We start from the raw sequence: 16,284 nt of genomic DNA, 5'->3' as shown, positions 1-16,284 counted from the left end.
CACTTAGTACAAGGCATTTGGCTTAAAACCAGCTGGTTCCATTTGTGGAATGTCACGAAATTTTTTACTAATTCCAAATCCAGAAAGCTGTTTTCACACATTACTGTCACCTCCAATTTGTCCATTTGGAAACACCTGGCAGAATGAGCCGTGAACCTGCTTCAGTGAGCTCTGTAAACCTTTTCGAGAAGAATATAAGCAACACAACAAGGGGGCTGACGAAAAAAAAAACCTTGAACGCACAAGGAGTGATGTTAATTCCTTTCATTATTGTAAGTTGCATGTTGTAACAAAATGTGTTTTAACTGCCAAGTGTTGTAAAAGTCAGGATGGGATTACTTTCGAAAGAGCTCTGTGGCTCATAACCAACGTTCCCTCTAGCTGTGGCTTGTTAATTTGATGCCAATTTTTTTTTTCGAAGACTATGAAAGTGTAAAACATATTTGACACAATATTTGCTTGAGCAGGGTATTTGACAAATTTCTACACGGTAACAAATGCGACATTGGTTTCTCATTTTGCAGCGATACCGAGCACCGTTCGTAGAAGAAAATAAGTAATATAAAAAAACTTTTTTTTAAACACGCTTTTATGAAATGTACTAGTAATGGCAAAACTCCACCACTCCAGGAAGTGGCCCCGAAGCTTGCCATAACGTAAGGGACCGTGGCCAATTACAGCCAACGTCAGTTGAGCGTGGACAATTAGACCCAAGCCGAAATATAACATATAAAAAAGAATGTTTAAAGATATAGATTTTAAAAAAATGTTTATGATAGAATATAGTATTGTCATCAGTATGACATAAGTATACCAAGTTTGCAGTCGATACCACATTGGCAAGTGGGTTAAAATTGAGTTACAAGATTTGAGGATACGACAACGACAACAACAGACAGAGCGAGTTAAAAGAAAGCGTGTAAGAATAATAAACCCTCGGCTGTCTTCTCTTCACAACGGCCGCACGTTCCTTGCTTCGCTTTCAAGTGACACGGCCGCTTTAAACAGCTACGCATTCTCCTGCGGCCGTGGCCTGCGCACCGTCACATCGACGTGCGGCGTAAAATTATAACAAACGCCTGACCCCCCGCCGCAGTATATAGATGGCGTGCGCACAGCCGTCAAAACTTCGCACACCTGTTTGGCGCTGCCGTACAATTTGTCGAGACGCTTGCAGGTGCGGGACATAAATCACGGGGTGGTGCACCTTCTCCCGGAGGGGGCGGTTCTCTTCCCCGTCGGCCGGCCTCTCCCCCCCCCCCCGACCTTCATCTCCCTCTTGAACCACGACTGAGCTCAGGTGATGAAGCGCCCACTAGTTCAAGGAGTTCATCAGCTCCCAGACGTGCTCCACTTGGACCTCTTCACCGTCGAGTGCCGGTCTAAGAGCAATCGAGGACCCCGCCCTTACCCAGACGCTCAAAAGGTTGTTTTGTGCGGAATTGAGCCGCGGATTTTGTTCTTGTTTTTAAAAGTGTAACGCGTGCACTGCGACTAACCGCGCAGGCTAAAGGGACCGTACGATTCAACAGCCACTGACATTCTCAATGGATGCCAGCAGATTTGTCTCGCGAACGTAGGCAGCGAATTGTTTGAACTTTTCAGTGTATTCTTTAAAGCCGGAGTTTAATCGCCGTTAAGCCCCAACCGAGGTGGGTTTCAGCTCGGGCCGTTGTACGTGCGATGTATTCCTAAGTCCACTATTGTCCACTTAATTCTCTTATACGCACAGCTTAAGCCGACCCATCTGGAGTCTCCGTGACAGCGTGCTCCGATCGCTTGTCGTTGGCACCAGAATAAAGGCATCACAGTGTACCTCCTTGCAGGTTTTTCTTTTAAAACTTGACACCAATTAGCGAGCGTGGGTAGGGAGGTGTGCGTTGATCTTTGCGAAAGCCCGTTATTGTGCACTTGCTGATTTGGGTTTCCAAAATGGAATGTTATCCACACCTACTGGCACCCTCACACAGGCCAGAGTGCTTTAAAAGCCCGCCCCGGCTGTCTCGGCCGATTCCCTTTGCACTTGAACATGATGGTCAATTAGTGAGGGACTGTGGATAACGTCTCCGTGGGTGCAACTGGGGCCAATAGGGGTGCCTAAGTGCAGATTATCCGCCTGGTTAATCCTTTTTTATCATTTTGCAACCGCACTTTGGCCTCCAGACCCCGTGTACTATACACTCCATTTTCCACGGTTATGTATCAATCTCTGCCTTAAACAAATTGGCAAAGGAGTCCAATTTTGCCAGATGGCTCTTGTTTGTGTAAGGAAAATGTATTGCTTGTTTTGTCGCGGTGTTTCTACGTGCCTGCCTGCATTGCACTAGAGATGCTTTTGTTTTAATGGTACATAATGCCACGTTGAAGCGCACTTTGTCTCCCCTATAAATACACCCAAGAAGGACTGTGCGCACTTTGCTATGCATCATTTAAACGCATGTAGCGCAACCCATTGTCGTTCTGTGGAGTGAGTGATTCACTCCCTTCATAGGAATGTGGAATACAGACGATTGCCTGAGGATGTCAGTTGAGATGGAACACCATCCTCTGCTCGGATGAGTGTTGAAACACTGTTGACGCATTTACATTTCTCCGGTTTAACATTCACTTGGAGGGTACTTCCTTTTGGCTAAAAATGTAACTTCATAATTGGGATCGTGGGAAACAATACGATTTTCTTGTAAAATGTTCAGGAGGTATATGTTTGCAGTTATTCTTTTTTTTTTAAAACGTATTATTTACATCAAAGCCTACTTTGTTAACGTGTCGGGAAAATACTGGGCGGGCTCCGGAGGGATGGGGGCGGGGGTGGTGGTCTGGGACGGTGAGCGTCACTCGGCAGGTTTTGTACGCACGTCAGTCCGTGACGTCTCGTGCTGCTCATTAGAAAATCACTCCCCTGGCCTTGCTCACCTCCGGGATGAAGGGCGCTGAAAGAAACGATGAGCTGGTCAAGGCTGCGTGCACGCCCCTGCAGCTACGGCCACTGTCGCGGCGTTATTCATTTCCTTCAGAGTCCTAAAACAACACTCCCCGCCCACGGTGTTGTCAACCGGACGCCGTCCGGTGGCCTACGTCAAGTTGAAAACGAACGAATTGATGGATGAATTAAGTTTTGCGTCGAAATCACGTCTTTCGTGACAGCAACAAAAAATATCTGAGATACGTTGTTGTTAGCTCATGGTGAACGGCCTTTTTTTAATCGCTATAAAAAAGGATTGGCTTCAGTGGGGAACATTGTGGGGAAAAAAAATTCTTACCGTGGTTACATTCTACACGTGTAAAAAATATATGCAATTGTTACCCATTGTCAAATTGCCAGCAATTATGTCGATCTGCTCTTCTCTTGGGGGTATGAACCGCTTTGTTAATGACAGTAAAATGGAGAGGAGAGCCTCTGGGCTGGGCGGTGATGGGCCCCGAGAATGGGACAAGGAACCGTTACGTTTCTTTTTTTTGTGACTGTCAATAGGCTGAAAGGGGGGGGGGGGTGGGGGGGTGATCTGACATGAGGTAGATAAGACACCGTCGTTTTTTTTTATGGCCCTTCGGTGACCACAACTCCTTTATGATGTCACGCGAACTAAAAAGCGAAACAGATGTAGCATCGCCCAGATTCGAGTGAGCGTTTGACGCTTTGGCATTGGCTGCGGAATTGACGAGCCGAATTAGCTCATCGCTACGTTTCTTAACAAAGGCGAAGGACGTTTTACGAATGCGGTGACTTTTAATGTCTTAAGCCGTGACTGTTGAGTGAGATTTTTTTTTAATGGCAATAATCTGAGAAATATTGTTGGTTGTTTAGTCGTAATTATAGACTTAGGACAGCGGTTTTCTTTATGCAGCCAGAAGTTCGTGGAGCATTCCAAATAAGCTTGTCAGCGGTGGAATTAATTCCAAGACAGGTGACACGCGTGGGTGAGGTTAATTACAGCTTCACATGACCATAGGCGCTGGTGTCTGCACGGATGACTGCTCGCATTCAGCTGTGGATTGAGACTAGCCGATTGCGGTGACTACGGTGACAACAACTGCAGCTGTGAAATGATCGCAATGGCCATAATTGGGTTGCATAAATGTTATTCCACAACTCACAAGCGAGGCTGCTAAAGTCACGTTGACTGCCCCGTACGTGAGCAATTAATATTCCTCAAGTGCCTCAAGTGTTTTCTGTCTTTTGTCTTGGTTAATAACACTTAGGCGTTTAAAAAAAAAAACCTTATTGGTTACATTACCGATCTGAGGGGCTGACAGCCTCCACTTCCCATATTATTTATCACAGGGCCCTAGCTGAGGGCTGTTTTTTTTGTCGACGTAATTTGTCACTGCCCGCTGTAGCCGTTTGAAATGGATCCTCCGAGAGCGGAGCGCGCGGAAGATGAAGATAGCTTTGCGGCTACCGGCGGCACAGAGGCGGCAGTGTTTAGCCTCGGCCTCCTCCGCTCGGGCTGCTTACGTCTGCGCGGGCCACCTCGACTCGCTTCCCTCCCTCGCTCGCTCGCTCCCTGTCTGCCCCCCTCCCTTGCGTCCGAGTTTAATTGTGCCCTCCTCTGCGATTCGCGCCCTGGCGGTGGCTCCGTCGATTTTCAATTGCCGTCCGGCTCGGTGTCGGAGCCGTGCGCGGGGACGGATGACGAGAGCAATACGCGCGCCGCGTGGTGCGCAGACGTCGAAAGTCAGATGCCAGGCAAAATCCTTTATATGCGTGGCGGCTAGAGTCCTCTCGTCCTCTGGCTTGAGATGGCTGCCACCTATGGGTCAGATGATTGCCTGCCACCATTAAGCAATTGGTAATGAAATATAGTTTATTTTTTCCTAAAAAGTGTAAAGTTATGGAAAAAAAATTTTTACGAAAATAAATTGTCACGCACAACGAGTCTGTGTGCAAAATGTCAGCTCGATTGGATCACGGGAAGTGGGTTAAAAAACGACCGAAAGATTTGCACGGTCGTAAGCGCGCAAACAAACAAGCAAGTGAACTTAATATAAAGGATTAAAAAAATGGTCAGCCCCCCAATATGTGGCAAATAATTGACCTATAATCGTCTTGTCCAAGAGTATACCCCGACGTGCTTTCGGGTTGTACCGCGTTGGTGTTCGGCGCGTTGTCCGTCGTTTCATTTCCTGCAGGAGCTCCCATCACAGGCAGTGAAACGTCGTGCCGGACAAGACGCGGGGCAACCCGAAAACGCATCAGAGAGCTGTGCAGCACAACCGCAGAAAATCTACCGTTAGATTTCGTTGCACTTTGTATGGTTATATTATTTGTGTTATTTATATAAATAAAAAGATCAAGGCCTCCAATAGTTGTTAAAGTCCTGACTGATGAATCATGATTTTTTCCCTATGTCCTGTATTTGATGTTTTAAGTACAGATCTTGTTAGATCTTATTCATATTTATACGGATGAGTTCACTGAAATAACTCACTATTGCTCACACGCACTCACCTTAAGATGCTCAATAACACTGAATTTAAGTTTAGGTCTTTACAATTGAATATCTAACTTTATTTTAAAAAAAAGTTATTAAAAAACGCTCAGTTTGTTCATCTCATGCAATCATTATAGTAAAAGTGCTGTAGCAACATGTGATCAAAGGGGAAAGCTGAGAGTCTTATATTAAAGGCACTAAACCGTTTATGCATTGACATACCGTCTCAGACATTGCTGCCTGCGGGCTGTTTTTACAGTGATACGTCAAACTAAACCCGTAGAGCGCATATATATACACACACACATAACATCTCCGCACGCGTGTACACACCTACATGGAGGCCGAACTGGAAAAATATGCGTATACAATATACTCACGTTTTCGAAATCTTCTTGTCTGCTCGGTATTTAATGTGGCCCGAAGCCGCACGCGATAGCCAGCTTCCCAGCTCTCACAGCTGCACACTACCTGTCTGAGACATGACGGCAGGCCACTCCTCGCAGCACTTCCTGGCGCTAATTAAAGCAATGCCTTGTGCTGCCTGGCTGATTTAAACAAATGGTCCGTGTAAACCCACGTGGGCTTTTCTCAAGCGCACCTCGCCCGCTGGCTGCCGAGTGCTCGACTTGAGGTCAGCCGTTGTGGAGGGATGAGGGGGGAGGGGCGCTAACCTTCCGTCAAAAGGTTCAGAAGACGCGACTCGTTCAGTGATGCCAGACCTTATGCTGGTATCCACACCCCCCGACAACCTTGCCCCCCCCCGCACCACAATCTCCCTCCTCCCCAACATCATGCACACCTGCTCTGCTCAGCAATGCTTTGAATATGGTGTGAACAACCAATGTGGGACAGTTGACCCCCCTCCACCCCCCAACACCCACGCCCCCCCCCCCCACCGCCATTCCTCACACCCCCCGTTCTGTCTGGCTGACCCTTTGGGAGAAAATTTGGCATTTGTGGAAAAGCCTTCTTGCAGAGACTGATATGGTTTGGCAGGTTCAGTTGCAATCAATTGTGTCTCACTCCTTGGTGATCGTTTCACGAGCCTGGTTATTCCATGCAGCTGTCTGTATCTCGCTTCCTCTCTGTGCTTTTCACGCTCGGGCCGATTGCTGTATTACGGGGGGGGGGGGGGGGTGCGGGGAGGACAGATACCTTGATGTTTGTGTTGTGTGTCACACTGTGGCGTTCGGTCGGCTCGTGCTTAGTCATTGGGTAATGCGTGGGTGCAGGTGTTAGTCAGTTGAAGCCAAACTTAAATGGGGATACATTTCTCGAAAGATTACTTTTGAAATTCTACCCCCCCCCCCAAAAAAAAAACTCTCCTTTTATCTGCTGTGGGTTTGTGTACATAGCACAGAAAATGTTGTATCCCCACACAGGTAAGAAAAGAAATCGTTCACCTTCAGAAGTCCACAATCCCTTATTAAGCTCTTTCTTTAAAACATAAGAGGGCCGGAGATGTTTTAGACATTTTTTCTTCCCCCCACGCTGTTTTTCAAAGGCACCGATGCCTTTTGTGTCTTAAAACTGTCAGGGTAATTGATGGTGGAGCATGGCGAGGCGAGGTGGGGGTGGTGATAGTTGTTGGTGGAGGGTGGGGGGCTGGGTGGAGGGGTGCCAGCATCACGCGCAGAGCGACCGCGTGGTTGTTTTCTCCCACCCCCTCCGCAGCGTTACTAAGGTGTGCGGGCGAGGCCTGACTCACCTGCAGACAGCGGCTCTTAGCGACCGACTGGCAACAGGTGGAGGACAATGCAAACTCCGTTCGTCTTCGAGCAGCTCACGCTCGCTCGGGAATTACTTTCGCTCAACGCGGACCGACCGAGCCGCGGCATTGGAACGTTTTAGCTACGTTCGCATTTATCGATTTCAAGCGTTCCCAACGCCTTCGGTCGTGTGCCGCTTGGGCTGCCGATAATGCCATTGCCTCCGGTTGTGACGAAGGTGAAAACTTTATTCGCGCGGTAGAGCAAGGTGGATGGGGGGGGGGGCTACGACACCTTTGCGCGCGCTCCTGACAAGATGGATTTAACGGTAATGTCACAATCAAAGGGGGAATAATTAAAGTGCAAACTATTTTTTTCTCTCTCCTCTGCCTAATGAAATTAGCCTGAAGCAGGTCGCATTGTGTACTGTTTGAGAGGGAGAGAGAAGAGCGCCCGGGCTATTAGATGGTGGCGTTCAATGCACTTGCCTGCTCTGTGATCTTTTCCAAGCTCAGGTTAAGTTCACTTTGTAAAGATCATAGATGACAGTTCCAAGAACAAAAGGAGCATTTTTTTTTTAAAGGGCCTGCTCACAAAGGGGAGAATTATCGAGCCAAACCGTGTCGTACGTGACTCTCTTTTAAATTCATCTGGGATGCAATTTTTTTTGTTCAATGTAACTGAAAAGTAAAGGAAGAGTAAGCAGCTGTAATTATAGGCAGCAGAAAAAAATACAACACCAGGGAAAGAAAAAAGCAAACATAACTTTTTAAAAAAACTGCAGGCATGGCGGGTGGGGAGGGGTGGGGGGAAATGACCAAATAGCAATTACGGTAATTGAAAGTTTGGACAACTCGAATGATTGCAACAATCTACAAATAAATAATGTTGTTTATGGGTAAAGACAAGTACCCTCTCTCGGGGTGACCCACACGATAACAAACTCCACTGTCAAACGTTGGCTCTTTTTTTATGATTATTCCACGACGAAAACGGTCCCAAGGATAAATATCGTCACCTCCTGATTGAATGCGTGCGAGCAGAAGATGGCAAACTAAAGCATCGAGGGGAAGGGGTACATTCACAGGAATGTTTCGGGCAGAGCCACAACACCAAGCACTGACATTCCGAATGCGTGTTCTGACAGCTGGCCATGCGTAAATACCGTACACTCACACAGTTTGAATTGTCCTCGTTGACTCACATACCGGCATTCATCATCCTCCAGTGTATGTGTGTGTGAGAATGTATACACTTTAAAAAAGAAATAATCAAACGATCATTCGGTGCCGATGAACCCACAGTGCACTTTTGGATTTCATACGGAGTATAGGCCTGCTGTCTGGAGAACTAAATGGTGTTTCAGTTGAATGCTCGTTTCTTCAAATACACTTAAAAGAAACACATTTCTAAAATACTCTGAACGTCATTATCTCCTTCAAACGGAAACACAGCCATAACACTTGCACGCAATTATGGATTCTTTGAATTGCCATGTATCTGTGTATATATTCTCGGTTTTAATCTAGTTTTAAAATATTTCAACAAAAGTCCAGCGTATGTTCGAGCTAAAAATAAATAAATGGCTCGTCATTAAGGCTTGCCGGAGCAGAGTTCTCAATGGCAAGATTCTCGGCGGTGGAATAACGCAGCGATAAATTAGTTCGGTATACAGAAAAATTAAATAAACGGCAGCCTAATTATGACCGATATGTGTTGAGAAAATAGAAAGTAAAAAAAAGTGACTTACATTCCTGGTTTTCTGTATCCCTCCAAATCTCTATAGAACACGGATAAATAAACCAATATCAGTCCCACATGTCGGTTCCAGCAGCGCGGCAGGCACGAGGGTGGTGGGGGGGGGGCCTGGAGACGACTCCGGAGAACGATGCTCTCTGCAGCTCAATCGTCGCGGTGCTATATGCTATATAACACAACGTGAGATCAATTCATTGAGGGCAGAGCAACAGGGAGGCAGAGAGCGAGGCGAGAGAGAGAGAGGGGAAAGCATTGAGTAGAAACGCTCCTTGTTTACTTGGTATGGTCTGACTTGCCAAAACAGGTATGGAGGCACAGGGTCCCGTTGATTTGGCTGACCGCCAGCACTATTAGAGGAATGGTTGGAGTTCCAGCAATAGCTGAGGGCCTGCCCTTGCCTTGGGGCTGCTGTAGGCGGCTATCGGCCGCTGCTACACACTCCCGAGTGCGATGCTCATCATGGCTGGTGTTTGTGGAGATTTTCTTTTGGTGCGGGGTGGTGGTGGCTTCAAAGAATGACTCGTGTTTTGCGAAAAAAAAAATCATTTGTGTACTCGCTTGACGTGTACCGCCCGCCGCGTGTGCTAACTTTGTGCCCAGTGTGTGTGCAGGGATTTTGTCTATGAGCATGGCCCGCGCAGCAAAAATCTACATTGGATTGTTTTTTTTTTCTCATGCAGAGATGGTTATCGTGAACTTCATCTGTTTTGCATTAATCACGGTCAGGCTATTATCTATTATAATGTATTGTGTTTACACAGGTGTGCCCAATGTACACACCTTTTTTTACGTGTAATATCTTAGAAAATTGATTGTCATTGCTTAATAAAGAGGTTGCAGATGTAACACTTAGAAATAAGACTTGGCACTCGTTATAACAACAATATAAGAGACACATGCTTCCCGTAGGAGAGTCCAAACTTTATTGGAATGAAATCTCAGTTGTACATGCTTTATATTTTCACCTGGAAGTTTTTATTCTATCAAATGGTCGGTTCACAACCCAAAATATTCTGTGGCATTATTACCTCCAAAAAACTAAACCAGTGGTCTTATTTGAATTTGCCTACGTACTACATTTAAATGTATACGTGCAGTGTGTTCATTGGGCTCATCATTTTAGAGTGTTGTCATTATGCGTGTGTGTGCTTTTGTGAGATAATGCATTAGGGCAGGTCACCCTCAATAAAAAAAAGTTGCAAAAGCAGAATTTGCATCATAAACGCAGGGGTGGGGGGGGGTAACCATAGCTTATAAAATCATTCAGCTGCAGGCTTCTCTCCGCATGGGCGATCATACGGATAGAGGGGAGCTCATAGGGACCGCAGCAGAGTCGAGGCATTTTGGAAGCTTTTACTGCGGGTACATTACCCTCGAGCAGACCAAAGTTTGCTCTCCTTTCAGTCTCTCCTGGCTCACTTTGCTCGTTAGCGGCACTAATTGCGTTCCCTTACAGCGGTTAGTCGAACATCAAAGTTGTTCCTGCCCTTTTAACGCCCGTTATGAGTCGTGTGTTTATTTTCAACGTTTTATTGCTTTGGGCAGCTTATTGAAAAATATATATTTATATTTTTTTATTTTCAGATATTGCTTGGTAGAATTCAGTCCATGTATTATTCTTTTTGGATAGGTTTCATTTGCATTTTAGAAGGAAAACTTTTTTTTTTTAAGTTGGCTTAAAGTTATTCATTTTTATTTCCTGTTCAAAACTAAAAGGGCTCAAAATTGCACTGAAACATTATAGGATATCATAAGAGCTACAGTACAAAAACACAATATGAAGAGGGCATATTTTTGGAACTTGTGACGTCATTGCTGTGGAATTAGTTCCCTTAATTCTATAGATTGTACAGGCTTGGCACACGCAACCCAGATTCATTACAACACAGGGATGTGTTCCCCCCCGCCCACTGCTTGAAAGTGTGCTTTTCATACAATTCTTTGTTTTAAATACACATTGTAAACATGATGCTGGGGAAAACACAGCAAGCATGCTAACATTTAATTGCCTTGTGTATTTAGGTTATACTTGCGAGCCCAAAATGGTTTTAAATACCATATTCACCGGGATTTAGATGCGTCTTGGTGGGCGCGCGGCGGGGGGGGGGTCTAATTCCACACTGAGCTTTGGGAAAGCAAACAGAACACACACACACACCCAACCTTGCACGGCCAGTGACCCTCAACCGCTTCTGTGTTGGGCATGCTTTGCCCCAAAAGAATTCTGTGGTTTGAGTTGCGTGGCCAAACAACACGCATAATGCATCTTAAACCCACAAAAAGGTGTTTGGGTAAAAGTAAAAAAAAAGCCAAAACACATCAAAACAAAACAACATTCTTGGAAAATGTAGTTTCCATTGATCGCGGCTTGAAGCACGCCGGCGAGATTGACTGCACACGAAGTCGGGGCTTTTCATTCTCTTGGCTTGGCAGATGCCGAGCGATGACTTTGTACATTTTCTTGCCGTTATTCAAGAAGAAAAATATACATACGCTTCTTATCCTGTGTTCATTATCTTTAAACGTCTATTCGCATATCGAGTCTATCCGAGTGTTTTCAGACGACAAAATGTATTTTGAAGGATTGCCGAGATTGTGTCTAGCCAAGGCCATCTGTGACACATTCACGGGACATTTCATTTACCTCTGTGCCAAATGTTACCTGGTAGCACTTTGTTCCTTCTTCCCCAAGTGGAACTTTTGTAACTTTGGAGGTTAGTACTGTATTGGATTTTATTTCAAAATGTTAGCAAATGTTAACCTTTATTGCATGTTAATCCCATAAAATATTTGTATTATTTGGAAGGATACGTATTGCAGTTGTAATGACAAATTAGCCAAGTTAATGCAAGAAGACAAATGGTGGAGGGAATTTTTATAGGGGCATTCAATGTGTCTTGCACTTTTATGACTCTCTTAAAACGACCAAACTGTTTAATTAAGAAGGTAAATATTGTTTAATGAGCATTAGGCTGCTGTTAAACGGATTGAAATACTTGAGCTAGGAATTTGAGTTAAAATAATAATTTACAGCGCATTGCCAATCCACTGCTGGATGAAGGCTTGCCTATGCCGCGCCCGTTGAAGGGGGTTTTGTGTGACCATACTTCACCACGCTGGTCAGTGCAGGTTTGTTAACAAGAGGGGAGCACTGCTTCAGACATTCCCCGCCGCTATGGTAAACTGTGGCATGGAATCAAACTCGGGTCACCGGGTTCATCGCGCCGTGCTCGACAGCCCTTGCCGCCGCCGCCGCTCCACCCGAGTTAACATTGTCGATGTTGTGTCACGTTTGTTCAAGATTAGTTACGATTACAGGATGTTGAATCGTTTTTCCTACAGGCAGCAAACAGCAAAATAAGTCGCCGCACGCTGGAGAGTAAAAAAATAAAAGTTGTTGCGTTCAACTCTAATAGTTATAATCATGATGATCACGATGATAGTGATGAGTTGATGACGATGGCTGGTGGTGAATGTGGTAATGCCGGTCTGACATCATTATTTGGTCTGCAAAGTGAATGGACCCCCAACACAATGCACACTGCGGCCACAATCGCAGACCATCTCAGCTGGGAATAAACAGAAATGCGTGGCTGTGCTGGGAATGGAGTGAGTTTCTAAAGAACAGATCTCTCATTACCACCCCTTTATAACTGCACGAATGGGCTCAGACTGCATTCATAGCCCATTTCTTTCCAGAACGCTTAAATTGAAACTTTGTTCCCCCTTGCCAAAACGTTATTTTTCAGGTGTTCACGGTAAAGGAAAGAATCGGCTCCCATTACTATTTTGTGACGGTGATGTGCGGCGATCCTCTGGACATCTTTTTTTGTGTGACTGAGACAACCTGTCAAATGTGTAGTAGTAGTAGTTGTAATTTTTTTTTTAAATATCGTTCCTTTATTTAAACCAGGTGGGATTCCACTGAGAGACATCGTTTCTTTTCGTGAGGGAGACCTGGGCGGAAATAAATAGGGCATGAGGTAGTAGGGAAGACACGAATTTTGTCGGTACAAGACGTTGACTTTAAAGAATGAAAAAAAACATGTTCAAAGGCAAAACATTTTTTTGAAAAAAAATGCAGTTCTGGTTGATGATTGTAATCATAAACAGGAATATTTCCATTTTGCGTTGCAATGCAACTTGACAGAAGAAATGCCATCATTGATGGAAAATTCCGCTTCATTAATGTTCAACTGGGAGGATATGGTCTCTCATATCAGTAGAACTCGCAGAGTGTAACCCAAACCTTCTCTCCCTGGTATTTGCAGGTAATCAAGGCCAAAAATTACAATGCAGACCAAAAAAAAACCTGCGTCAATGGTTAATTTTTTTTGTTTCACTGTCATCCTGATATCGGAGGGCTCCTCATGTCAACTTTAAAAGCTAACTTTATTGCACTTACCCCTCAATAGTATGAGTTACAGAAACAAGAAAAAATAACTCCCGTGTGACGTTACATATCCAAAAAAGGGCCTTTCAGCCTATAAAGCCAGATTCACATCCTCTGGGGCTTCCTTTTTATGATTCTTGTTAGCAAAAAAAAAATACGTGAATCAGTCAACTTTATTGGTTTGTTATTACAAGGGCTCACACTTTGCGCTGCCCTGTGTTCAGCAAAACCAACAGTGGGCACCCCACCTCGGTTTGATGTGGAGGCGGCGCGAGCAGACGCGGCTCGTTCTGGCGCGCCGTGGGGCGGGGGTGACCGCCGGGAGCTGCCGTCACACGCGGACGTCCACGTGGCTTCAGCCGACACCATGGAGGTGAGGCTCTCGCTAAGACGCTGGGAGTCTTCTCACATACCAGCCCCCCCCTACACCCAACCCCGGCCCCCCACTTGCTTTCCGTCACCGCGCTGATTTAAGGTTACCGCAGCCTGGGTTACAATTCGCTCTCGAACTTTATCCGGAGTGTGACTTCGTCGTCAGATTTATTCTTGCGTGCCTTTGTGGTCGACGGAGAGAAGGTGGGCGCACCTCTGGTTAGCACGGTTGGCGACGTACGGTGTGAAAGAAGTTCAACGCACGTACATACGCGGGAAAGTTAGAAGATTAATTGTACGATCTAGGATTTGACATTTAGACCTCGGCATGTCGACATTGGCAGGTTGACGAAACTTATTCAGTTGTGCTTCAAGAAAGAAAGAAAAAAATCTACTTTTGCGTCGTACCCATCATCTCTTCTAATAAAAACGAGTGTTATTGTGTTGGACGTTAATGCTGGTTGTTCGATGCAGAACCTGACAGAAGGACCTGACATCGGAGAGACTATATCAGAGAGACGCACATGTGCAGTCGTTTGTCAATCCACTGCTGGATGATGTCCTCGCCACGCCGTGTGGATCGTGCGGATTAGTTGACCGCACTTCGCCACGCTGGTCAGTGCTGCTCGGTGAAGACGATCAATTAACGAGCTGTGTGCACGGTGGTCACCCATTCAAGCACCGTTCAGCCTTGATGCCCGCTTGGCTTCTGACGATGAGCATCGCCCAATTATCCCACGAACGGGGAAAACATTGTGTCTTGACTCTAAACATGAATCATGAGCACGCTTATTTGGCGGTGCCAGTGAATGAATTTGACGCGGTTTTTTTTTCTTCTCCCAATGTTCATTCACGTGTCTCATTCACTTTTGTGCTCATTTTCCTTTTTGCACCCCCCCCCCCCCCTTCAGTCACATTTGGTAGGACCGGGCCAGTCCTATTGGCGCGTGCCGTTTAATGTGCGCGGCCAAAGCCCCCTGGTCGCCCACGTCTTCCAGTCAAGCCACCTTGCCGCAGGTTACAGGGGCCGTCTGGCCGGTGGATGGGTCAAACTCACCGAGGTCAAGCCAGTCCCGTAATATCCTTTACACGCGGCGGACTGCCCAACGGCGCAAGTGATGGACGCGGCCCCGCACCTCATGCATTGTGCCACGGTGGCGAGATGTTAACTACCTCGCCTGGTAATCAAGGTCGTCGGCTCGATCCCGACCCTGACGCCTGTATAGTTGGGAGTTTACGTGTGTCTCTCCCTGTGGTCGTGTGGATTTTTCTCCGGGTCCTCCGGTCTTTCCCCCAACATTTAGAATCAACATCACGTGTTTAGGATATTTGGCTGCTGTACATTTCCACATGATGATAAGTCACTTTGTTGAGCCGTCATTTGTGATAGCCAGGTTGCTTCTGAAGAAGAGCTATATAGCTCAGTGGGCTTTACCCTTTAAAATAAACATAGTTTCGTTTTTTATTCATAAAGGTTTTTGGGTTAGATAGCCTAAGTATAAATGTGTCGTAACCCTCCACCACCCGACACAGCCAGTAAGGTTTGTCACGTAAACACAACGCGACAATGAGTTACGAGTACAGCACACCGGTGTGTTGGAGAGTAAACCCACAGAATTTACAATTCGAGCACGACGTTTCGCCTGTATTTACAACCAGCATCATCAGGTGACGGCCATAGTTGTGCAGAAATCCTCCTGTTTCGTTTTTTTTTTGTTTGCTACTCCGGGCACGTGGTGGGGTGGCAGGTTCTCATGCTCAGTTGCACCACAGCCGGTTTTGTAGCTTCGTTTTCGGTTCCTTCCATCGCACGCCGCAGCTGCCCTTGACTGCAGCCCCGTGTAGTATCACTGCATCTGGCCCAACCTATGCGGACGTCATCAGCGCCTGGGAAGCTCAAAACAAGCAGCTCAAAGACAATTACCGCAGGCGGGTTGCGTGTGACTCAGGCTTTGCAAATGCAGCAATAATTTAAACACCATGTTGAGTTCCTTCTCTTTTAATTGTACAGCTTGCGGTAAATGAAAAGACATGTAAAAGCTTAATAGTAATTTTGTCTGTTTTGACATTTTTTTTGTTGAGAAAAAAAATAAGAAAACCCGTGGCTGCTGCGGCTGCTGCTGCTGCTGTTAATGACGTGGTCACGACAGATGTGAATTCAAGAAGGCTTCGCGCGATGCCACCCACTCCTTATTGTTGACTGCGCCGTTTTGATGTTTCACAGGACGCGCACGAAGATCGCGGGAACAGACGAGAACTCGATCTGCGCGCAGGAGGAAAAGGTGCTGCGTTTGATGTGGATTGTAAAATATGGCAACGGGCAGAGCAATCATTGGCTTCGGCCATCACGAGCGCAGCTTACCGAAATAAATAGCATGCTGAAAGGACGAAAATTATTTGAAGTTTTTTTCCCCTAAATAACAGGGTGAAGAGGCAGAAAAATACCAGAAGTCTATTGAACTTGTGAAAAAAATGGGCGATGTTTTTGGTGCCCCCGCGTTTTTTTTTCTCTCCTCTGTCCTTTCGGTGGTTATCACCTGCCCCGTCCGCCTGTTTGTGTGTTTATGAGCCGTTTTTTTTGGTTGAAGAAACACATGAAAGGGCCCCAGCACAATGT

The 16,284-nt window shown here is 46.0% G+C and overlaps 1 protein-coding gene across 1 annotated transcript in view; it reads left to right on the top strand.

Moving 5' to 3' along the window:
- The window catches only part of LOC144717190 (protein FAM227B-like), a 47,151-nt gene that overhangs the window by 29,227 nt on the left and 1,640 nt on the right, over positions 1–16,284 (top strand). The window contains 3 exon segments of the mRNA XM_078592537.1: positions 13,520–13,668; positions 14,579–14,684; positions 15,892–15,949. Coding sequence (XP_078448663.1) covers positions 13,520–13,668; positions 14,579–14,684; positions 15,892–15,949 — 313 coding nt within the window.

Source organism: Lampetra planeri, chromosome 3 (genome assembly GCF_965212315.1).
Source record: "Lampetra planeri chromosome 3, kcLamPlan1.2.h2, whole genome shotgun sequence".
NCBI classification, from domain to species: Eukaryota; Metazoa; Chordata; class Hyperoartia; order Petromyzontiformes; family Petromyzontidae; genus Lampetra; species Lampetra planeri.
The sequence above is the reverse complement of the archived record's forward strand: the minus strand, read 5'-3'. Positions and strand labels throughout refer to the sequence as shown.